The sequence below is a fragment of the Hibiscus syriacus genome, unplaced genomic scaffold (assembly GCF_006381635.1).
Source record: "Hibiscus syriacus cultivar Baekdansim isolate YM2019G1 unplaced genomic scaffold, ASM638163v2 tig00000715_pilon, whole genome shotgun sequence".
Taxonomy (NCBI): domain Eukaryota; kingdom Viridiplantae; phylum Streptophyta; class Magnoliopsida; order Malvales; family Malvaceae; genus Hibiscus; species Hibiscus syriacus.
The window spans coordinates 1,094,905-1,121,325 of NW_024061811.1; the positions used below are offsets into that span (position 1 = coordinate 1,094,905).

The 26,421-nt window shown below is 35.4% G+C and overlaps 1 protein-coding gene, 1 long non-coding RNA gene and 1 pseudogene across 2 annotated transcripts; 1 reads left to right on the forward strand and 2 right to left on the reverse strand.

Moving 5' to 3' along the window:
* Positions 1–1,311: 1,311 nt before the first annotated feature.
* LOC120210426 lies at positions 1,312–4,355 on the reverse strand (annotated as a pseudogene).
* Positions 4,356–8,058: 3,703 nt separating this feature from the next.
* On the reverse strand, positions 8,059–25,576 carry LOC120211357. Its single transcript, XR_005524591.1, has 3 exons — positions 25,449–25,576; positions 18,913–18,915; positions 8,059–8,071 (listed from the first exon to the last, which is right to left on the reverse strand). It is a non-coding gene; the product is annotated as an uncharacterized LOC120211357 (long non-coding RNA).
* On the forward strand, positions 23,794–26,412 carry LOC120211347 (F-box protein At2g32560-like). The gene is given in 7 exon segments (XM_039209901.1): positions 23,794–24,108; positions 24,110–24,604; positions 24,705–24,784; positions 24,938–25,098; positions 25,101–25,115; positions 25,326–25,400; positions 26,207–26,412. Coding segments are annotated over 7 exon segments (1,206 nt in total). The 5' UTR covers positions 23,794–23,919; the 3' UTR covers positions 26,398–26,412.
* Positions 26,413–26,421: the final 9 nt, after the last annotated feature.

The window sequence follows — 26,421 nt, forward strand, 5'->3', positions numbered from 1 at the left end:
ACAAAAGCATCGTAGGTGCCCTGTAGTACATTATGATTACTCGACCTGATGTGGCATTTGCTATGAACAGGGTGTGTCAATTCATGCAAGCCCCAGGCAGTCAAGCGAATACTTCGTTACCTACAAGGCACAGTTGACTTTGGACTACGGTTTGCACCCTCCTTGAGAATGGCTTTGATTGGTTTTACAGATGCGAATTGGGGCTCGGATGTTGATGATAGACGGTCAACCTCAGGGTTTTGTATATATTTTTGTGGGAACTTGGTCTCGTGGAGCTCTAGAAAGCAACAGGCTGTTGCACTTTCAACTGCTGAGGTTGAATACAGAAGTGTGGCTTGTGCAGCTGCTGAGATGGTATGGCTTTGATCGTTGTTGGGGGAATTACATGTAGTTTCACATGGCAAGGCCACACTGTGGTGTGATAATACAAGTGCAATGGCAGTATGTGCTAATCCTGTAATTCATTCCAAGTTCAAACATGTTGAGTTAGATATTTTTTGTTAAGAAATGGTGGCTATGGGACACTACAAGTGCATGAAGTTCCTGCAGTTAGCAGGTTGCTGATGTGCTGACCAAACCTTTATCAGCACCTTTGTTTTCAAACACAAAATGGTTGCTGGTGATGCAACTTAAAAGCATATCAATTTGAGTTCTGGAAAAGTTTTGAGGTTGAAGGTTACAAGGGGAATGTTAGTGTAAATGAATGTATGGCATATAAGCACACGTGCAACTGTTGTGCATGATGATCGTGCAGATGAGGATTGATACACTGCAGCAGATTAGTTGAAGCAATTAGTTTGTTGAAGTCAGTTACATCATTAGTAACAGCTATAGGACTCACTATAAATACACTCCTTAAGTCTTGTAAAACTTAACCCTTGAAGATAATAAAATCTCAAAATGATTTCTCACTTTTCTTGTTTCTCGTTCTTGCTCTCATAGTTTATACATCATTTGTTAATCTTTACAATTACAAAGATAACATTTTATTCAAGAGGTGCTTTAACTTATTATTAGCATAAGGACATATATTCTTTCAAGAGTCGAGACTAAAAATAAAAGGTTAGATTTATTTCAAAACAAATCACTATAAAACTTAAATTTAATTGGTTGATACAATTATAATAAAATGACATTTAAAAAATTAAAAAAAAAACTTGAATCCTCATACTACTTTTGTACAAAGAAAATATCCCATCAAACTTAAAAATTTAAAATTAGAAAAAGCCTTAGCTATGTCCTAAATGTCATCATATCCTCTCTCAAATTTCCCTTGATGTTAAAGAGAAAATAACAAGAAATTTTTTCCCTTTATTCTTCTTCTTTGATATGAATGGACAATTCGCGCCGCTTCTTAGTGTGTGCTTCAGGATTTCCTTTTCTCATCATTGCTACAAATTCATCATAGTTGATCATTTCATCCTACAAAAACATACCAAAATGACGTAATTTCATACTCATGTAGTTCACTTGTTTCGATTTTATTTTGAAAATAGAATGAAAATACATTGTCAACGTCAACTTCAGAAAGGATTTCCTTTAAGCTACTGTCATGCATTCCATGTTCACGTAGGGCTTGCTCCAATTCTTCAGTAGTAATGTACCCGCTATTGTCTTTATCAAAGTGTTGGAAGGCATGGTACAGATGGTCTTCCCGATCCATTCGATTCATATGCACTGTTGCTGTAATGAACTCATCGTAGTCTATGGTTCCATTCCCGTCTGCATCAGCCTATATGATTTTTTCAAAGAAAAACCGTATGTTTATCTCATGTAATATGAAAAATGGAAAGGTGAAATTGATGTCTGGAAATGACTTACGGCCTCCATTAGTTGTTGAACTTCATATTCAGTGAGTTTTGTTCCTTGCTTAGAAAGGCCTTGCTTCAATTCCTCGAGTGTTATGGTCCCGCTGTTATCGGAATCCATGCCCTTGAACATCCCCTTTAACCCCATGGTTTCTTCCTCTGATAAACATCCCGCATGACCTGCACCATTTTTTCCCTAGGAAAATTTGTAATGAACATTTCATGGGAAGTCTAATCACTAGTCAATGAGATTATTATATGGGTTTAATAATACCCGCAAAGTAACTTTCTTAAGTTGTTCATTGCTTTGAACTGTTTGAGCCTACTTAACACTGCGTTGTCGAGAGGTGTATCAGGTGCTTCTCCATCCTCTTTGATCCATGGATGACCTGTTAATGGCTATGGCCATATTAACCTTACAATTACATGTACTGAATTTAAATCACAAAACATTCAGCCATACTTACTTAGAACCTGCACTGCGGTTAACCTCTGCTTGGGATCCGAGTTGAGCATATTCTTCACCAGTTCCTTTGCTTGAGGTGAAATTGCAGGCCATGGATCGCTCGAGAAATCAATGTGGCCGCGTAATATCGAATTGAATATCCCATTTTCGGATTCTATGTATCAACAAAATTATCTTATGAGCTTCGAGCTTCTGGTGGATACCAAGAAATGACAATGATATGATCATAATAACTTACCAGACCAAAAGGGAGGAACACCACATAGAAAAATATACAACATAACTCCAATACTCCATATATCTGCTTCTGGTCCATATTTCCTCTTCAAGACTTCAGGTGCAATATAATATGCACTACCAACAATTTCTTTGAATTCTTCACCTGTTTCAAGAGGCCAATATATCAAAATATAATGAAACTGAGGAAATTAAAAAGGAAATAAAAGAAAAAGAAACCAATGGGGCGGGAAAAAATATCTCAACCAGGTTTGTAAAAGACAGAGAGACCAAAATCCGTGGCCTTGAGTGGGGAATCCTCTTCCATGTTCAAGAGTAAGAAATTTTCAGGCTTGAGATCCCTATGGATGGACCCCATAGAATGGCAAGTGTGCACAATCTGAACAATGGTCCGAAGCAGCGAAGCGGCAGCACGCTCAGTGTAATGGCCCTTAGCGATGATCCTATCAAACAGCTCTCCTCCGATAGTTCCATCACCAAATGAACTAATGCTTATCCTCATAAGCTCCCTTGAGCTCCACAATGTTAGACTAACCCGTCAAATGGTGCATGATTGAACCTCCCTTCTAACATCTTTGATAATTCCTTGTTAGAAAGCTTCATCTTGGCAATTATCTTGCAGGAGAACTGTTCCCCATGTTGCGGAAGACGACTATCGGATAGAGTAAAAACGTAACTGATAATTTGAGAAAATAAAAATTGAAGATAAAAGAGACACAAATTTATGTGGGAAACCCTAAATATAGGGTAAAAGCCACGGGCAACGGTAGAATTTCACTATAAGAAAATATGAATTACAACTTCTCTCGATCTACCAAGGAGAAAACAATGATAATTCTCTCTTCATAAAAGGAGAAAACAACTCTCAAGAAACTCTCTAAATTCTCTCTAGTATTGGAAGAAAGCTAGAATGCTTTGGGATGATTTTAAGCTAAATGAGCTAGGGTATTTATAGTTGAAGCTTAAGGACTAATTTGAAAATACCTTAAATTATAATGACTAAAATTGAGATTTTACCATTGTCCAAATTCAACTAAAACCAAACAAAGTTTCGGTGCATTAATATTGTTGACTTCATGCCAACTTGCTTGGCACTTTCGGTGGCATGCATTTTCAACAATCTCTCACTTAAAGATTTGATTGGAACAATCATATCTTCACACTATTCTTTCTACCTTGTACCTTCATGTGCTTACATTTCTGCAGGCCACAGGAGGATCGAAACCAAGTAAATTTATCAGCATTGATTGCTTTCGTCATGACTTGCTATGTTGTCTTTGGTATGGATCTTCTGCAATATCTACCGTCCCTTCTACCTTTTCACGAATGAAATGGTACTGAACTCGTATGTGTTTTGTCCTTGAATGAAATGTTGGATTTCATGTTAAATGCAAGACGCTTTGACTGTCACAAAACAAAGAGAATACTCTTGATTGTGCCCAAGCTCCTCCAATAGCATTTTCAACCAGATTGCTTCTTTACTGGCTTGTGTAGCTGCTATATATTCTGCTGTTGGGGATGTAGCCACAATTGACTGCAATTTTGAAACCCATCTTACAGCCACCAGCAACTTTAAACACTATCTTGTAGTAGATTTGCTTTATCCAATCCCCTACATAGTCAGAATCAACATACCCATTGATAAGTAAGTTTGATCCTCCGTAACATAAGGCAACATTTGAGATCCCTTTGATGTATCTCAGGATCCTCTTTATTGATTTCAATTCTCTTTGCCTGGTTCTTCATGTACCGACTAACCACTCCCACTGCTTGTACAATGTCTGGTTTGTGCAATGTCTGGTCTTGTGCATATCATAGAAAACAAACTTCCCACTTCCATGCATACGGTACTCGAGACATCTCCATCCTCTCTTCTTCATGCTAGGACTCATACTGTTTTGTGTTAATGATTATAGAAAATATCATAATTAATGATTATAGAAAATATCATAATTACGTGATTATTTGACGATTATAATTATACATTTCGTTATAATTTTAGATATTTCATATTTTTAATAAAGTTATTGCTTAAGAAAAAACCAAAAAGGGATATTCAATTGTTCTCTCTTTCCCCTGTAATGTAAATTACCCGAAGCTAACTCTTACTTAAACACCAATCTAGACCGAAGTGTTTAAAAGTAATGCTACTTCAATATTAAAGAATGCAGCACTTAACATTTGACCAAGCTTTAAACAAAATTATAACAACCACATAAATAATTTGACCTATTCGGATGAAAAGAGAGCCCTAAAAACTTACTAATTAGCATTCCCGATGGATTGCTTAACCTTTAGGGGGTGTTTGGTTCAAGGATTGTGGGATTCTCGTGGGATGGGAATCCCACATTCCCATGTTTGGTTGGCCGGGAATCTCATTCCCGGTAATGTTTTATTACCAATAGTAGATTTTTTGGGGTATATTACCGGGAATGTCATTACCTCCCTTCCTTTAGGTATTGTAACATTACTGGCGTTTTGGACTAAAATGCCCTTAAATTTTTATTTTTTTTTCAAAAATATCATTCTTCTATCATTGAATAATAAAAATTCTACGAAGGTTAAATTACAAATTTATCCTTAAATTATTTTAGATTTACAAAAAAAAATCTATAATTAAAATTTTATATGAAATTCAGGGATTAAATTTTTTTTACCCTTTCATTATATTATACAAATATATAATAAGGACAATTTGGTCAAATATACATTCTAATAATCTTTTATTCCTTTAACCAAACACGGTAATCTTACATTCCTGCTAAACCAACCAAACACAAAATATAACATTCCCAGTAATCCTATTCCCTGGTAATCTTTTATTCCCACTGGTAATCTTATATTCCGTGAACCAAACGCACCCTTAGGAGACAAAGAATCAAATTTTCGATGACCTTATGAGGTTCATACACTAAACAAAACAAGGACACAAAAGTATAATAATATTTTTAGTTGATGCTGTTCAATAAATTTAAATTTTTTAATATTTGCGGTTCTCTTTTGCGTGTCATTAAGCTAACAAAATTGGCCAACTTTGGTTATTTAAAATATTTTTACGCTATAATTTGCTCCATGATGCAGGGAAAAGAGAACGAGAGATTTGAAAGGAATAATTGCAACGTATGATTTTCAGATAGTGATAGAGAATTATACTTCGTTTTATTTTTTAAAATAAATTTTATTTTATATTTTTTGTAAACTAAAAAATATATTTAAATTAAAAATTTAATTTTAATAATAAAAATATAAAAATAAGTCAAAATGTTTAGTTTTTTTATAATGAAAATGTTAGAGTTGTGTGATTTGAATTTTGTTTAATCTAATTTGAAAATTTTATGATACAACTTATGATTCAACTTGTTGAATTCACACGAAACCATATTTCCTTTTATATAAATTATTATCATAATAACTGATGTTAAGATTAAAAATTATATATAAATTGATTAATTCTCAAATTTCGAATAATCATTATTATTATTTTATTATCTCTTTTTGCAAATACTAAAAATTTTACTTCTTTATCATAATTCCTTTTGGTATAAAATTTTACTTATTATTTTATTTTATTAATTCTCAATATCGTGATATGTTATACCAACTTTTTGTTTCTTAATTTAATACGAGAGAATAGAGATTAGATTTGGAAATACGTTGCCCCCACATCACCTAGCAATCAAAAATGTAATCTTTTTTGCAAGTGCGATTACAAATTAAGGAGGTGTTTCCTTGAACAACTCGTCGGGTCCAAAACCTTATCCACCGGCCTTCAAGAAACCTCCGTTACTTTCCCACCCACCATTAATATTATTACTGACCCTTTTTCAAAAAGAGCACAACTTGTATTATAATTAATCAACCATCCAAATCATTGTTTTAGCCGAAAATGTTTATGCTTTTTATCTTAATTTATTGCCAATTTTGTAATCCCAATTGTTTACGTTGTCATGACCAAAAAGCAAATGTAATCGTGGAATGGTTATACTGTTATGACGTTGTAACGAGAGATTTATATTAAAATTATTTTTATGCACTTAAATACTTCATTGGTGTCAACGGATGACAATCTTTAAAACGCTTTCAATTTACACTTTTTATTTTTTTAAGTTAGGTGTCCAATATCCATTAGGAATAAAATCTTTTTTCCTCTTTCCCTAAATAGGAAATATTTCAATATATATATATATATATATATAATATAATTCATTGGCTTTTAAATATATACTTTTAACTATAAGCTTTTAATTGATTAACCATTCATGTAATTATATTTTTAAAAGATGAGAAAACTTTGACAAATAAAAAATTAAGAACATAATTTAATTAATTCGTGTCATAATTTATAAAAGCTGACATTTAATAAATTTTAAGTACAACTTCAAAATAAATAAATGAATTTAAAATTTAAACCACACTATTTACATAATTTTCCTTATTATTAAACAGTTTATGATTGCATTTATATATAAACCTAAAAGCTTGGTTGATGTAAGGACCAACAACCTTGTGAAATATTAGGGTCTAAGTTACGATATCGAAACATTGGGACCGATAATGATTTATAACTTTAACTTAATACCAACCCAAACAATAAACCCAAAAATTGGTGTCTACACATCAACAAAATCAAAAAAAAATTAATCATAAAATCAAAACTAAATTATAATATCATGATAGAATAATATTTTTTTTATTAATAAAATTAATTAAAGTGTAAACAATTTGATATTACTTAAGTAAATTTTAAATTTGAGTTATTGTGTATGCGTATAATCTTCATTGAGAAACTCAATCATCAAAAATAAAATGTATAACACGATCCAAATTAATGAAGACAAACCTTTAAAAACCTAAAAGACAAATAAAAAAATTAGAATAAATATTTTTCCCATAATAAAATGAGAAAACCCACCTTTTATATATAAAATTAAAATATTGTAAAATATTATTAAAAATGTAAAAAAGAATAGCTTGGGAACTGGAACTGCTTTTCAATTACCGAGAGAGAAGAAATATAAATTATTTGAGGAAGAAAAAGGGAAACAATCACGTGAAAGTCACGTGTTAGGTACCAAGCTTGTGGTCCAAAATTGTCCTTATTGACTGTCCTTCCCAGTGCTGCCACCTTAACTTTTATCATCATCGGGTCACGCTTTTACCGCCCAACCTTAAATATATTTTGTGTGTGATTAATATCGACAAGAAGGCACGAATAGATGTGTTTAAATATTATTAAAATAAAAATATATTCGTTTGTTATATTTAATAAAATTATATTAAAATTTAAATATAATTAATATATGAGTTTTAGTTACATATATCTTATTTAAAAATACTTTTTAAATTTGACATCTATTTTAAATTGCTTTCGACATTTATTTTTTCGGGAAACATCTTATGTTGATATATTAAAAATGAGCAGAATAATTAAAATTGAATATGAGTTAGCTACGTAGACATACAAGGATAGATATGAGTCAGGTTTCGGTCAATCCGATTTAACTCAAAAATTTTATATTTTCACACGACTTGACTTAATCCGATCCGAAAAATATACTCTCTACCAGACTCAAATTATAAGATAAAATTTAAACCCGACCTAAAATAATAAAAAATATTATTTTTATTTAAATAAAAACAGTAATTTAATTAAAAATATATATTTAGAGGGTATTATTATAATTATTCTTAAATATATAAGGTAAAATTATATTTTTTTCGGGTCGGGTCAGTTCGGATATTTTTTACTCTAAACCCGAATCTGACCCCGACCCAAACATCACCTTTAAAAAATCCACCCCACTCAATCCGAACCCAATTTTTTAAAAAAAATCCGATCTAACTCAATCCGAACCTGAATATTTTAAAAAATAAAACTGACTCGATCGAGTTAGGTCGGAAGTCATCGGGTTCGGGTCTCATGCCCATCCCTATAGACATATGTGTATTAATTTTATGTTAAATCATTCAATAAATAAATATATTTTAAATATTATATTTAAACAATGTGATATTTGAAATTTTCAACAATTTTCTCAAATATTTTATTTTAGCATGAAATATTTTTACGAGGTATATCTAAAATTAATGTAAACTACTTGTTTAGTATCTAAACTATTAATTTTGATCTGTTTTAGTACTTATTTTTTTTATTTTTTTTAAATCATACATTTAGCTTTTGTTTCATTTTAGTATCCAGTCGTTAAAAACTTAACAGACGGGCTGACAAGATAGAGCTCTAGTGGACGGATTACCAATATGAATTGTAGACCACAAGAAAATGATGAGTCGACTAACATAGTCCAGTTTCATACCTATTGGACAGTGAACTATAGAGATTGAAGGATGAAGATATCGAAGAATCCATCATCGATTTGGGGAGAATGATGTGTTTATCGATGAAACGGAGGTCGAAATCGCGTTTAGGAGGTCGAAAAGGTGTGAGTTGGAAAGTTTGAGCTTCATCGACAGACAGATGCGACAAATGTAGACGCAATGGCTGACAAGCTCGTCTGTTGAGTTTTTAACGACAGATTATTAAAATAAAACAAAAATTAAACGTTATATATAATTTTAAAAAAAATTAAAGTTTAAAAACCAAAATTGATAGTTTATGTATTACATGTATTTTATCCTAACATTTAATATTATTATAACAATAAGTGATATTTTAATATGGTTCTTTATTTATCCATCATATACTTTCAATCACTTAATAAATTATATGTTCAAAATTGAAAATAGTCTTTTATATTAAAATGGTTAGTCAAAGAACTAAAATTTATTTATTTCTAAATAACAAGTATAGTAAAGAATATATCATCCAATAATTTTACTCCAATCCTACGATATAACATATTCGGTCCACCCGAGAGTATATAATTAATTCAATCATAGTTCTGCCACGAGGCGAAGAATCAATGGTCCGAAGCACTAAACAAAACAGGTAAGCGGCCAAGTTGAGGTGAACACATCCCGAGGCCGTAATATCCAAGATTCCTTTTATACGTTATCTCAACAGTTGCATTTCTAAGGCTAAACGAATTTTGCTCCCATCTTCCAAGAAACATAATAAAGACCGACAGAAGACTAAATCCGTCTATTTGATATAACTGACATCGTTTTTTTTTTAATTTTTTCTTTCTGATACGTTTGACTAATATTTCTAGAAGTAGCACCATTTCTGTTTGGCAAAGGTGCATCCTCGGGGACGCGCTTTACCCGTGTTTTTTCGCTGAGTTGGATGCCACGTGTGGAAGGCGCATCCCCGGGACGCGCCTTCCATTAAATTCCATTAAATGTCATAAATGCCTCCATCCGTTTTTCCTAACTACCCCCTCCTCCCCTATATAAGCCCCCTCAACCCTCCCTCATTCTTCACACCAAAATCATATTCTCCTCTCTTATATAACTCAAATTCTTCAACTATTTGAGTTTTAAATTTGTTATTAGTGGTAAGAAATTTATTTTTATGTTAGTTTTTTTAAATAGTTATTATTTTTTATATTAATATATTTATATAATATTATTTTTTTATTAAATAATATTTATATAATTATATTTATTTAGAATTATTAATTTTTTTTTACTAATTATATTGTTTTGTCTACAGTTATAATGGAAAACGAAATGCTGTTGCGATTGGATATTGATCATATCTCCAGACATTTTAGCGATATGGTAATATTTTTTATAATTAATGTTAATATTTAAATTTATTTTTATTTTAAAGTTATTATGAATTTATATTAATTTTTATTTTTTATAATGTATATTATTTAGGATGCTGATCGTATTTTAGAGACTTTTATTAAAATCCACGTATACCGACACCGGAACGTATTTTGCCATATTTGGCTTCTACCGGGTTCGGGTATATTGCAACAATTATAGGCAGTTGCAAACTCGAACCTGTCCTAATTTCTGCACTGATTGAGAGGTGGAGGCCCGAGACGCACACTTTTCACCTTCCATGTGGAGAGGCGACAATTACATTGGAGGATGTCTCTATGCATCTGGGGCTTCCCGTCAACGGAAATATGATGTGTGGTATGGCGGATGGTGATTGGCAATCAATGTGCATTGATTATCTTGGAGCTGCTCCGCCAGAGTTTAATGGAGATAGAATAGCTTTATCTTGGTTGAAAGCTAATTTTGAGGTTTTAAATGAAAATGCTTCAGAGGATCAAGCAAAGGCATGTGCTCGGGCATATATTCTACGAATAATTGGAGGAATATTGATGCCCGACAAATCTCGCAACCATGTGCATTGTATGTGGTTGCGGCATCTGATCGATTTTGATGAAGCTGGAAGATATAGTTGGGGTGCTGCAGTTTTGGCATTTCTCTTTAGAGAAATGTGTCGGGTGACGAATTATAAGAAAACTGCTATCGGTGGATGTCTTCTACTTCTACAATCATGGGCGTGGTTCCGCATGCCTTCTTATGCCGTCGTGAATGAACCATACGTATTTCCCTTATTGTTGAGGTAATTTTCGAACTAAATTTGATTTAAATATTTTCAATTAAATAGGGTGGTATTTAGTTTATATTATATTTCATAGGTGGTCGATGAAAAGAAAGGACCATAAAAGTATACCTACTGGGTTAGAGGAAATTCGTTTACTTATTGATACGAAAGCTGGGTCTGAGGTATGTTTTTAAATTTGTTTAATTATTAATATTTTAATTTAAAATGTTAGATATAATTAGAATATTTTATTTATTTGAATTGTATATTATATTTCAGTTTCAGTTGATACCTTATGCGAGCGATGAAGTGAAAGCTTGCATCCCACCCCACCTTAGTGGGTCATTAGAGGTATGGATATCGGTTATACCTCTTATATGTTATGCTATTATTGAGTGGCATCCAGTTGATCGCGTGCTCCGTCAGTATGGTTGTACGCAATATATTCCTGGAGCTCCTAGGAATTTAGACGACGTGCATAACATAGATAGACGAGGAAATAAAGATGTTAACTGGGTGGTAAGACACAGAGATTGGATTGCGCTTTGGGAGAACCGATATACACTGGTGGCCCCTCGACAATATTACGCTGAAACTGGTCATATGGTTACGGATAACTATATGGACTGGTTTAATGAAAATGGGAAGCCGTTTCTACTTTCGGCGGAAGCACGAGGGGTTAACATTCCTAGGCGTTGAGAAAGACGTCAACCGTCTCAATATCATCGTCCCCCGACGCGTGGACGGAGAGAAGGCGCAACCGGTTCTGCATCAGTCCCACCACAATATCCTTATTCGTCGATGCTGCAGGGGTACATGCCCAGCCCTCCACTTCATATGCTAAGCCCACCAGTTTATATGCCATCTCCGCAGGGTTACATTCCGAGCCCACAGGGTTACATTCCGAGCCCGCAGGGTTACATTCCTAGCCCGCCAGGTTACATGCCTAGCCCGCAGGGTTTTATACTATATGGAGGTGCATATACGACTATGTTTAATGATCCAGCATATGGTTCATATGCATCTTATTTGGCTGGTGGTGCTTCTCCGCAGACACCTCAATCTCCATCTGGATCACATACATCGATGCCAATGTTTCCACAGTTTTCACAGTTCCCGGGGAGCGGTGGGATTGTTACTAGCACTCCTCCAGGGTCGTTATTTTATACAGGCCCTTCAGCCCCTTTAGCGTCATCTACACCAAATGAAGAAAATGCTGCTGATGATGATAGTGAATATGAGGAGACTGAAGAACAAGTTCCACGAAGAAATCCTCCACGAAATAGACAACCACCGCCATGTGGAACTCATTCGAGAAGACGACATCGGTGATCCAGTTATATATAATGTTATTTAAATAATAATATTTCAGAATTTTATGTAATTTGGTTATGTTATTTAAATGTTTCATGGTTGTTACATACATATTTTTTAATGTTATTTTTTATTCACATTTAACATTAAATGTTTGATAAATGTTTTTAAAATACAAATTATATTATTCAAAATTTAAATTTAAAATAAAAATAAAAATAATATTATTCAAATTTAAATTTAAAATATAAATTATAGTATTCGAAATTTAACATTAAATTTCAACTTAATATTCCAATTGTATTCGAAATTAAAAGTTATATTCCAATTATAGTTCACAATACTTAAATTGAAATTAAATTTATCCATACATATGATTTGATCATTAACATATATATTAAAACATATACATTAAAATCAACTTATGTTGAGTTCATCGATCGACGGAATCGGCCAAGAGGGGGTGAATTGGCAATTTATTCAATGTCACATTTCAATGCTCATTCCATACAATTTCAATGTCACAATCAACTTATCACTTCACATTTATTCAATTTATCCATAACATTTTATCTAATTTATTCAAACTTCACATAACGTTTTAATTTAAGTTATTCTTAACTTGCTGAACTTTCAAAAGAAGTTAAATTTTGGTTATAATTTACATGATTTACTGATATATCTAGTGTCCCCGAGGGACATGAGTGACATAATAGGGCAATGATAACATATTCTCTGACGAAATAATGGAAGGCGCGCCCCCGGGAACGCGCCTTCATGTCCCCTGAGAAATAATATGTACTGATATATCTAGTGTCCACGAGGGACATGAGGGACATAATAGGGCAATGATAACATATTCTCTGACGAAATAATGGAAGGCGCGCCCCCGGGAACGCGCCTTCATGTCCCCTGAGAAATAATAGGTACTGATATATCTAGTGTCCTCGAGGGACATGAGTGACATAATAGGGCAATGATAACATATTCTCTGACAAAATAATGGAAGGCGCCCCCCGGGAACGCGCCTTCATGTGAATAGTGAAATAATAGGTACTGATATATCTAGTGTCCCCGAGGGACATGAGTGACATAATAGGGCAATGATAACATATTCTCTGACGAAATAAGGAAGGCGCGCCCCCGGGAACGCGCCTTCATGTCCCCTGAGAAATAATAGGTACTGATATATCTAGTGTCCCCGAGGGACATGAGTGACATAATAGGGCAATGATAACATATTCTCTGACGAAATAATGGAAGGCGCGCCCTGGGAACGCGCCTTCATATGAATAGTGAAATAATAGGTACTGATATATCTAGTGCCCCGAGGGACATGAGTGACATAATAGGGCAATGATAACATATTCTCTGACGAAATAATGGAAGGCGCGCCCCCGGGAACGCGCCTTTATGTGAATAGTGAAATAATAGGTACTGATATATCTAGTGTCCCCGAGGGACATGAGTGACATAATAGGGCAATGATAATATATTCTCTGACGAAATAATGGAAGGCGCGCCCCCGGGAATGCGCCTTCATGTGAATAGTGAAATAATAGGTACTGATATATCTAGTGTCCCCGAGGGACATGAGTGACATAATAGGGCAATGATAACATATTCTCTGACGAATAATGGAAGGCGCGCCCCTGGGAACGCGCCTTTATGTGAATAGTACTCCGATTATAGACACTATTATATGCAACGTATTTTAAACTTTCAAAACAAACTTCAGTTCACAATCTTTCAAATTCTCAAATTCCCAAACTCTAAATTCTCAAATTCTCTGAAAATGAGTCGTCTTTCTGCTGTTGTTTTGTATGATGGAGAAATTAAGGAAGCTGAAGAGGGGGTTGTTTTTGAGTCAGATCATTATATCCCCTTAACCTTGAAGAGAAACATCACAATTGAGGAGTTAATCACAAAAATTTCGTTAAAGATTCGTGTAGCAGGCCAGAGAAGACTATCTTCACTTCAGTACAGATTTCCTACTGAAATTTTTCCGCTCACGTATACATCATTTCAGCTTTCAAACGATGATGATTTTCTATGATGGTTGATGCTCATATGGGGAGTTCACAATCTCTTATTGAAATGTATGCCACTTTTATTGAGGTTCGTGCAACTCGTGGTCTCTCATATTCCTCTCACTTTGGCATTGCATATCAAACTGATCAAGTTGATAGCCCGACACAACTGATCTGTAATGATTTCACATCATTAATGGCGGATCCAACGCCATATACCATGCCATCAAGTTCAATACGAAGGCATTCATCTGCAACTGCTTATGATCTCAACCCACGTGGCTTCACCAATAATCCATATGGCAACATCTCTTCTACTTCAAGGGGCAGACATTCATCTGCCAATGTTTTCGACTTACATATGGAAATGCCAACGAGACGACAGTCTATTCACATCCCACATGATACAATGACCTCAAGTTCAAGGGGAGGACACGCAAGCGGGAACTTATTTGACCTCAACATTGGATTATCGGAGGAACCCTCATCTCCACCAGAAGAACCTCTTCGGGAGCCAGGTGCAGATGGTGCTGAAACGGGATTATTCGTTGAACCTGACTCACCACAGTTTAACGTACATTCTGATGATGACGAGGATGACGTTCCGATAAATACAACACCAGCCGAACTTCCTGCACATATGTATGAGGCTGATTATGATGCAATATATGAGCCTGAATTTCCAGATCTTCCTGATGTTGGCAACTATGGACTTCAATCATCAGTCAATGACGGTAATTTACATATTAGAATGGAGTTCGCATCGAAGGAGGAAGCAATGATGGCAATAAAGAGTTACAATATTCGTAACTCAGTTCAGTCCCGAGTTGATCGATCTAACACGGAGAAATATATCTGCTACTGCGTCCAACGTGACAACGGATGTCAATGGATGGTCCGTGTATCAAAGAGGAAGAGGAAGAACAACTTATGGGAACTAACCAGATACAACGGTCCTCATACATGTTGTGCAACAGGTATAAACCAGGATCATCCCAACTTGGACTCCAACTTATTTGTCAAGCAATCATGCCCATTGTGAAGCAAAGCTCTCATATAGCTGTTGCAGTGTTGATTTCTGCTATACAGTCACAATATGGGTACACTGTCTCATATAAAAAAGCGTGGTTGGCAAAACAGAATGCCATTTGCAAACTTCATGGCGAATGGGATTCCACTTACAACGAGTTGCCCAGTTGGTTTCATGTTGTGCAAAGACTTAATCCCGGGACAATTGTTGAGTTCGAAACTCAACATCATTACGTGAATGATCGAATGGTTCGCGATCGCTGCCAATTTTACCGAGTCTTTTGGACTTACCCTCAGTGTATTAATGCAGTCAAGTACTGTAAACCAATTGTCCAAATTGATGGTACTTTCTTGTATGGGAAATACAAGCAAGTTTTATTATTGGCTGTGGTCCAAGATGGAAACCGCAATATTCTTCCTGTTGCATTTGCCCTCGTTCAAGGAGAAGACACTGAGTCTTGGGCTTTTTTCCTTAAAAATTTACGTTTACATGTTGTCACCAGGGAACGAGTATGCATTATTTCAGATCGAGGAGCCGGGATAAAAGCAGCAATGGACTCTTTGGGTACAATGTATATACCTCCACATGTTCAACATCGTTATTGTGTCCGTCATATTGATGCAAACTATTACGGAAAATACAAGAAGAACATGAACGTGAGTTAGTCGTGCGGATGGGTATGTTACTTTTCCCAATTTTTCTATCAATTTCTTATTACTTATTTATACTTCATATTAACTATTACATATTCCTAATGGCTTAGGTTACGAACTCTTACCTCAAGGTTTGAGTCGATGCTACAAGAGCTGTTTGGCAAAAATAAGAAGGGGTGCGAGTACATTATGGACATCAAAGAAATATGGAAAAATGCATATGACGGGGGGTATCGCTATGGTCATATGACAACAAACTTGGCTGAAGCAATAAATTCAACCTTAAAGGGGGCGCGTCATTTACCAGTCACGGCGTTGGTTAAAACGACTTATTTTCGTTTGGGTCAACTCTTTGCAAAGCTCGGTGGACAAGCTCTTACTTGGATGCAAAACGGACATATTTACCACCCAAGACTAGTAGTTGATTTACAGAAAAAAGTGGCTGCATCAAATGGGATGTTAGTTACAAATTTTTCTCGCACCCGTGAATTGTTTCATGTAACCGAAATGCCACGTCCCCTGCAAGGGATTGAAGCTAACTCTTTCAGAGTTAATCTGCAAGAGAGGTGGTGCGATTGTGGTTTCTTTCAAGCACTCAAATATCCATGCTCTCATGTCATTGCTGCTTGCTCACATTCGCATTTGGACTACAAAAATTATGTTGATCCCGTATACCAACTTTCACAAGTATTCAAGGTATATGAATTTGAGTTTCCGTCCATAGGAAACGAAAGAGACCCAAATAGATTCAAACTTGGCTTACAATTGTACCAGATCCATTGCTATTGAGGGACTCAGATCGTCTAAAATCTACTAGAATACATTGTGATATGGATATTCGGGAGAAGTCAACAGAACAAAAACGATGTGGGCATTGTAAAAACATCGGGCACAATAGAAAAAAATGTTCAGCTCTGTTATCATCATATAACCGTTAACTCTTATGTAATTAATATGTATTTAAATGAATGTTTTTGTTTCTAATAATTTAATGTTATTGCATTTATATAATTTGTCAATGTATGTACTCCTAAATAATTTTTTTTAACTTTTAAATACATAATATATTTAATATATTTATTTAATATAATAATTAATATTATTAGTTATAATTTTTTAAAATATAATAATAATTCCACCTTCTAAGTAGAGAAAAATATTAAATTAAACAAATTAAAAGTTATTAAAAAATTTATGTATACGATGACACATTTCATGTTCTGATTGGAGGATTAAATTTATTAAATTAAATTTTCAATAAGACTAATTTTATAAAATATGTAAGTCTTGAAGATTAAATATGTAATTATACTAATTTATTAACTTATGCATCAATATTTTCGTTAAATATTGATATGAGATGACTAGATTGATAACATTTAAATAATTAACTGATAAAATTAATAGATCGATAATCAAAATCAAAATAATATATAACCATATGTGTAATATTATAATTTCATACATTTTTCCTATAACTACAATAAAGTCAAAACTGGTTTTCATATATTGTTATATCATATTAATGTAGATAATTCACTCCACCTTTAACACACATTAACAAAATACATTTGATAATTCTTACATTACAATCGAAACATTTTACATAATATTATTAATTTATAATAATAATAAAAATAAACTATTTATTATTAAACAAAATACGTGTCTGCTGAGTTGGCAAAGGCGCGTCCCCGGGGATGCGCCTTCCACACGTGGCATCCAACTCAGCGAAAACACAGGTAAAGCGCGTCCCCGGGACGCGCCTTTGCCAACTCAGCAGAAAGGGTGCTACTTCTGGAAATATTGGTCAAACGGTGTCAGAAAGGGAAAATTTTAAAAAAACGGTGTCAGTTATGTCAAATAGTCACTAAATCGAAAGATCAGAATCAGATTAATTAATATTTGTTAATAAATTTTCAGTTTATTTGTTGGCCTTTTTTTCGATATATCACCTTTTTCTTTTAATTTTTTTTGTCACACCCCTTAAATTATTTTTTTTTAATCTAACACACTTTGTAGTAAGACACGTCCTCTGCAGTACACTTTACGTTGATCTGACGCACATGAGGTAAGGCGCCCCCTGAAAAGCGCCTTATGCTGGCTGGATATACGTGTGTAAAGCGCAGTGCAAGCGTCCCGCCTTACCTGTAAATCTGACACGCGTCAGAAAGGCGCGCCCCCTACGACGCGCCTTAGGTTTAATTACCCACCTACCCCGACCGTTCACACCTCATCCCTCCCTATAAATACCCCCATCCTCAATCACTTTCATCATACCAAATCATCTCAACTTCTCTAAACCTCTCTCAAATACTTTTATATTATCTGTTTAAGACATCTTTTATTATATTTAATATTTAATTTATTTAAGTATTTAAATTATTTAATATTGTATTTAATTAATTTTTTTACATATATAAAATGGAAGGCGGTTTGCTTCGCTTGAATGGAAATCATATATCTCGACATTTTGCTAATACGGTAACATTTTAACGTTTTAATTTAATTTAAATTAATAGTAATAATTTATTTATTTATTTATTTAATGCATGATTATTAGTTTAAAAATTAATTTTTGTAATTATTTATATTTAAGAGAGAGACCGTATATTAGATCATTTTATTAGGAACCTTAAGTTAGTGATACATGACCGTGTCATGTCGTATTTAGTAGAGGCTGGAATCGGTCACATAGGTAGATATGAGGGTCACTGTAAGATAGAACTAGACCTTATTGATGCCTTAGTGGAGCGGTAGAGGCCGGATACCCACACATTCCATCTTCCGTGCGGAGAGTGCACGGTTACACTTAAGGATGTTTCTATGCACCTGGGGCTTCCGGTAGATGGAGATGTGATATCGGGGATGGCGCACGGTTCATGGACTGCTTTGTGTCGGGACTATCTAGGGCGTGTCCCGAAAAGTTTTAACGGTGGTCGAATACCGTTAAATTGGTTAGATGCCAATTTTTGGGAGTTGAGCGATGACGCCTCTGATGATGAAGTTCAAATATATGCACGGGCATGCATACTGTAGCTGATAGGAGGGTTCTAATGCCGGACAAATTGCGCAACCAAGTTCACTGTATATGGTTGTGACATCTTGGTGACTTTCGTCTGGCCGGATCACTCAGTTGGGGCTCGGCAGTTTTGGCTTTCCTGTATAGGGAGATGTGTCGCGCGATTGACTACAGAAAAAATGCTATTGGCAGATGTCTCCTGCTACTGCAGTCTTGGGCGTGGTATCGATTGCTCTTTTTATGTCCCGTTGTTAAGAACCCATTCGTATTTTCACTACTATTAAGGTAATTATAAAACTGATTTCGTATATTAATCATTTTATACAGTGTATAATATTTTTTTTCCTTGAATAGGGGGTCTACTGATAGGAAAAATCATCAGGAACTACATGATGATTTAGAAAAAAATGAGGGTGTTAATCGATCAGAAGGCTGGCACACATGTATGTTTTTTAATGTTTAAAAATTGATTTTCGATTATAGTTGTATAATTAGATTATTATTTTGATAAAAATTATATATATTTGTTTTAGTTTGAATGGGTCCATATTCTAATGATGATGTGAGGATGGTGATCCCACCTGAGTTAAGGGGGCCCATTAGATGTTTGAATGGCGATGGTCCCTTTGATATGTTATACGATCGTCGAGTGGCACTCCACTGATCGCGTGCTTCGGCAATTTGGTTGTTTTCAACCAATTTCGGAAGCACCTCACAATATGGACGAGTTGCATAGCACAGATAAACACGGCAAGACCGATATGGATTGGCTGGTGAGGCATCACGAGTGGGTCGTGCTGTGGGAGGATTGACATCGACGTCCTCCCTGCAGAGAGCCCATTTTTACTGACTTCTTGATGGTTGCTGACGGTTATTACGAGTGGTTCAACAGTAATGGGAAACCGTTTCTGCTTTCCGAGGATGCACGAGGGTGGACCTTTCAGTAACATTGACAAAGACGTTCACCGATACAGTATCATCATCCCCCGACTCGTGGACGGAGAGCAGGTGCTTCCGGTTCATCCTCAGCTGCACCAGCATGACCTTCACAACAGCCACCGTCTACAGCGACTTACCTTCCGCAGCCATATTTGATGCCGCCATCGCCGTTCCCTTACCCGATGCCACCACCACTGTCACCTGATTTTATGACCCCATCGTCGCCGCCGTCACAGAGTTTTATGACCCCTCATGGAGGATATTATGGGCTATGTTTGCAGATCTGACTTGGGGTTCATATGCCTACATTTTGGCGGGTTCAACCTCATCACCCATGGCCGCAGCACAAATACCTCATGTACATTTTTCACACTCAACGATGTCTAGGTTTTATGAGTTTTCCCAGTTTTCGTAGGCCGATGGGATAGTCAATCATACACCTCCAGGGTTCTTATTCTATGGAGGTGCTTCATCGTCATCAGTTCATTATTAACCTAATGTAGCTGCTCACGACGACGATGACGATGACGATGACGACGATGGTGATAATGATGACAGCAGGAGTCACAACCACTGATACGAAGAAATCCTCCTCGAGACCGACAGCCATGGCCTGTGGAACACATTCGCGTCGCATGCATCGATAGATTTTGTTTTTTTTATATTTGTATTTAGTTGTTTATTGGACTTTTTTATTGTAATTTTTTAATTATTTATCATTTAATACTTATTTTTTTTTGTTAATGTGATTGAATTTATTTTAATTTATTTTGTTAAATTTTTTATACAGTTTTGTTAATGTATTTTGGTTAATTGTTTATTACCATTTAATATCAGTTATTGTTATTTGGTTATCATTTACCATTTAATACTTTTTGTAAGTATTTTGTATTTAAAATTATGTTCAAATACCAAATTGTTATTAGTTTTATAAATTTAATAATTGTGTTCTCAAACTTTCTTCAATTTGTCACTTATTATCTTTTATTCTAATCACATATAACGCCAACGTTCAATCTCGTTTTCTTGTATCATTTTCTTATTGTTCATCAACGGTTATCGAATGATATTAACTTTAAGTAAATGCAAATTAAATTATAAGAATTATTATTTGATAAACAACTACATCATGTCATCATCAATTGTTACTTGATGACAACAGAAGTGGACATGTTAGTCGTCATCTGTCCATATCGATATCCACCATCATATGCGTTCGTCCACATTTCTTTTTCGATGAGGCTGATGTAATCGTATCTTTTCCTCGTTCTTCGCCCGCAAATCCTGAAGCATTGATTCAAACGTTCGAGGAAGTATTTCGTAACCTGATCAAAAATGTATAACTTACTAACTTGCTTTCTTTGCAAAAATAAAATGATCGAAAGAAAACAAACTACATCAGTTTCACTTACCATTGCACACAATTAATTGACGCTCATCATTCTTCTTGATAGCCATCATCGCTTCTTCTTTGCTTGAAAACTCCATGCCTAAAGATAACTCACCATTATTTATTGATGAGTAATATCCATAGTCACCGAGATAAGGCATATCCGCAAATTCTGGCCCGTACATTGCACCATAATCAGCTTCATACATGTGTGCAGGAGGGTCAGTTTGTGCCACATTTCCTGGAACTTCATCTACATCATCATCATCGGAGTTGAATTGCGGTGATTCTGGGTGAATGAATAGTCCAGTCTCAGCACCATCTGCACCAGGCTCACGAAGCAGTTCTTCTGGTGGAGATGATGGTTCCTCCATGCTCTCCACATTTAGGTCGAAGAACCTACTACTTGCACGCCTTCCCCTTGAACTGGAAGGCATATCGACATTGAGATCGAAAAAGCTCGCAGTCGGATGCCTCCCCGTGGAGCTTGAAGCCATCGTGTCAAATGGATAATGCACAGATTGTTGCATCGATGGCATCTCCATATTAAGGTCAAAGGGATTTGCAGATGAATGTCTTCCCCTTGAACTGCACGCGATGTTGCCATACGGATTGTTCGTTGACCCACCTCGGTACATATCGTAAGGAGTTGCGGATGAATGTCTCCCATTATGTCATTAAAATCATTACACATTACTATCGTCGGGCAGTCAACTTGATCAATTTGTTCAACCAGCCCATAGTGGGAGCTTAATGACTGACCCCGAGCAGTACGCACTTGAAAAAAATTTGTATACATCTCAATATCGGCGTCTGAATAATTACTTTGAGATTCAACCATCACTTCAACATCATCATTGTTCGAAAGTTCGAACGCTGTATAAGTTAATGACAACAATGATGTTGAAAATTTGTACTGCAACGAAGACATTATTTTATTACTTCCAACATGAACCTTCCTCGAAATCTTCGTTATCAGCTCCTCAAGAGTTATGTTTCTCTTAAATGATATTTTAACACGCTCATTTGATACGAAAACGTCGGTTTCATTTTCTCGAATTTCACCATCATAATAAACAATAGTTTAAAGTCGCGTCATTCTTTGAGTTTAAAAGTACGACAATATTATATCTGAAAAAAAACAACTAAAACAAACATGATTAAATGAATAATATATGAACGAAAATATAACAATTAGTATAATATTTTTTTTCAAATAATCATAATAAATAATAAGTATAATAAAAAAAATTATAACAAAATTATCTTATAACGAAAAATCACACAAACTTCTAAATCAAATATGAGAAGATTGTCGGAATTATTGACTCGTTGAGGGAATTGTTTTAATTTATAAGTTGAGAGGGGAGATGTGAAGAGTTTACCGGGGGAGAAAGGTATTTATAGCCGAGAAAAGTTGCTATAATTATAAAAGGCCCGGTACCTGCACCGATAAGGCGTGATCCCTTCCCCGTACTATATATAATTGAATTAAAGGTCAGACGCGACCCCTTCCCCGCGCTATTACCCTACGTGACGTAAGGCGCGTCCCAAGGGCCACGCTTTACACACGTAGCGTCAGATCAGCGTAAAGCGTACTGTAGGGGACGAGCCTTACTGCTAAGGATATTAGATCAAAAATAATAATCTAAATGATGTCTGACAGAAAAAATTAAATAAAAAAGGTGATATATAAGAAAAAACGTCTCATTGTTTCCTCTCTTTTTAATTTAATATCCGCACAAAATTAATTATCTACTTGTCTCTTTACCTTTGCCCATCTCCATATTTTCTTTTCCAAGAAGAAGAAAAGAGAGAGAATTTGATGAACAGGCCAGAATTGGTCAAGGTGAGTTCATCTACTTGGTCATCAAATTTCTCAGTCTCTTTCAATCCCAAACTAACCCAGATTTGTTCTTTCCTTCACCTTATTATCTTCAAAAAGAAAAGAAATTTATGTTTTTGTTTTGTTTCTTGAACTAAGAGGAACAGTTTCTGAGAGATTTTGTGGATATGGGTCTTTGTATCTAGACTTGTTATCGTCAATTATTTTTTTTCGGGGCATAATTTTCCGGGTGTCAGAAACCATATCAGATCTCAGTAACCCCACCACCACCTTCCTTCAACTGTTTCTGGATGCAACCAATAGATCTCTTTGTTCAATTCTTTTCTTCAATTAAAGAAAGAAAAAGGGGAAGAACTCTTTGTTTACAGTGGTACTCGTTAAGCTCTATTTTGGAGGGATTTTTCATTTTAGTAAGAAAAAAGAAACAAAATTTTCTCTCATATTATTACAAGTCTTTGTTTTGATTAGTCATTGACAAGGAAAGGCCCACCTTTTGGGGTTTGGTGGGCTTCGATCATTAACCAATAAACCCCTTTTCATCTTAGTTTTTATTTTTTTTCATTGAAGTTAGGTCTTTGCTGTTGCAATTTTGAACATTCCACTTTGTTTTCCCATTACTATTAATAATTTACGTTTTCCCAGACATCATTGATTTTGTACCCATAAAAGAATTCTCCTTTTCTTCTCTTCCCCCCCCCCTCCATATATTTTGGAATGCTACTTTACTTCTTCATCAGTTGTTTTCCCTTCATTTTCTTTTTAAAGTCCTTAGCTTTGAAATCACTCCCACCATGGGCAACTGAGGTGAGATTGTTGTCTAGCTGGTTTTGGAAAGACGTTTCCATTTTCCCCAGTTCCAGGTTGATCAAAACGTTCTTGGTTTTGGTCTTGGGTTTTTCACTAAATCCCTTCGGAATTGTCTCTCAAAAAGATATCTTTCACTTCAAAAGTTGATAACTTTGAGGAGGTTGAAGAAAGTGCCATGTCAGTTCTGGACCTACCAGATTTGGTCTTGGAATGCATTCTCGAGCGGCTACCACCGGCTGCTCTTTCTAGCATGGCGGGTGTTTGCAGCTCTTTAAGAAGTAGGTGTATCAGTGACCATCTCTGGGAAAAACACATGAAAAACAAGTGGGGTAGAATTATTGGTCCTGCTGCTTATAGAGAGTGGCAATGGCATATTGCTTTAAAAACAAGAAAGGATTCAAGTCAACTGAAACAGGGGAAACCGAAAGGTTTGATGAGGATTTTATCAATTGTTAGGTCATCTTGGTGGATTCAGTCAAAGGTTGATGATAGTAGTAAGCAGTGTTCTTTGCCGGATGACTCAATTATGTCCTGGTTTCTTGCTCTTGAAACCGGCAGGTTCTGGTTCCCTGCTCAGGTCTATAACCGTGAGGTATTTTTCATGAAGTTCCAAATGTGCTATACCAATTTAACCACTGCTTTTTCTAATTTTGTTTCGGTCCTCAATGCTATGCTATGCTCTTTTTTTGTAGAATGGCCATGTTGGGTTCATGTTGTCATGTTATGATGCAGAACTGAGTTATGAACCCCGTACTGATACCTTCCTAGCCAGGTAATTTAGGACATCAACATAATTTTGATGGTGGTATGTTGGTCATGTAGTTGTACAAAATCCAAGAGATTAACATGATTATGTTCCACTTTAGAGGATCAAAGTAGGTCTAATACTCGGGAAACTAATCTTAGATTGGTTTGATAATTTTAGGTACCCTCCACATGGAAGGAGGGCAGCTGCCATAGAGAAAAACGTGCCTTGGGAAAGGCTCCGAGCGCCGCCTTTCGACACTTCACCACATGATCTTCATATTTCCGATTGTTTGAATGAGCTACACCCTGGTGATAACATTGAGATTCAGTGGAGAAGAAACAAGAATTCCCATATGGTTCGTTCATTTCCGTATCATTCCCTTGCAGTATTTTACAAGTTTTGTTGTGTTTCTCTCCAAAGGGCACATGGTGACATCTGATATCATCTTTAATTTCTCTGATGAGTGGAGGAAAGCTTTTAATTATAGAATTCTGTAAAGAATTAAGCAACAGATTACTTTATTATAATAAGATTCTTACTCAAGTATAGTATTCTTTAATTGCAGGTTGGTGGTATGGTGTAGTTGGTCACTTAGAATCATGTGCAGGGTATGAAAATTATTGCCGATGCCATAATAGTAGTAAGTTTTATCTCGCCTTTTATTCTTTCAAATGACAAACTCTAGTACTATATTCCATAGAATTACCTATAGAGAGACTAAAGGAGTTGTTTTGAGATTTGCTTAATATTCCTTCAAAGAAGGCATTAGGAAATTGTGGATGAGATGAATATAAAGTTAACTTTCATGGAGGACAAAGAGTTAGGGCAGGTCATTTTCGTGAATCTCGTTTTTTTTTTCTTGCTATACATGGTTCACAAGTTGTGCGGTTGCGTTGGTCCCGAAAGACGGATCGCTTTCATTATGTCATAATTTCCACCAGCATGTGGATAACCTCTATCTCAGCAGAATATTTATGGCCAACCACACAGAAAGAACCCAATGTCTCCTATGGACTCTGGTTGTTTTGCTTATTTGGAATCTGTCAGCTATGTGGGGCTGCAATGGATGTTCTACACTTGTATGTTTTTCATAAGTTCGAATGCCAACTGAGCTTAAATGCCCCACTAGTCAACTTACACAAGCACTAATTTCCCATCCCTTTCTCCATCAAAATAAAGAGAAAAGGATAGGGTCTCTTTTGGTGATCATTTTCAACTTGAAAAAAAGCTGAGAGCAATAAAAAGATAACTGTACTTCAAGCAGACAAGAATTCCTCGGTGCATAATTGCAAAAGCTTCTTGCTTTTATGATTGTGCACATGTCAAGAGTTCAGTTTTCGACTGAGCAAAAGACTTCCATTCAGTATTGAATTGAATATACAGTGCATAATAGATATTGATGTCTGATTCATTGTCTGGTTTCTAACATTTAAGTGATGATGGCAGACACAGTGGTGTTGGAGTTCAATCACTACACCCCTGGCTCAAGGTGGGGGCGCACGACAGTTCATCGGAAAGAACATCGAGAGGAAGGAAACGAGGCAGATGGATTTTATGGTGGAATCAGAAAACTTTGTAAGGAAGAGGATATTTCGATATGGAAACGCCTTTGGCCGTCCGAAATCTGGAATAGCTAGCGTTATATATAAAAAAAAGTCACC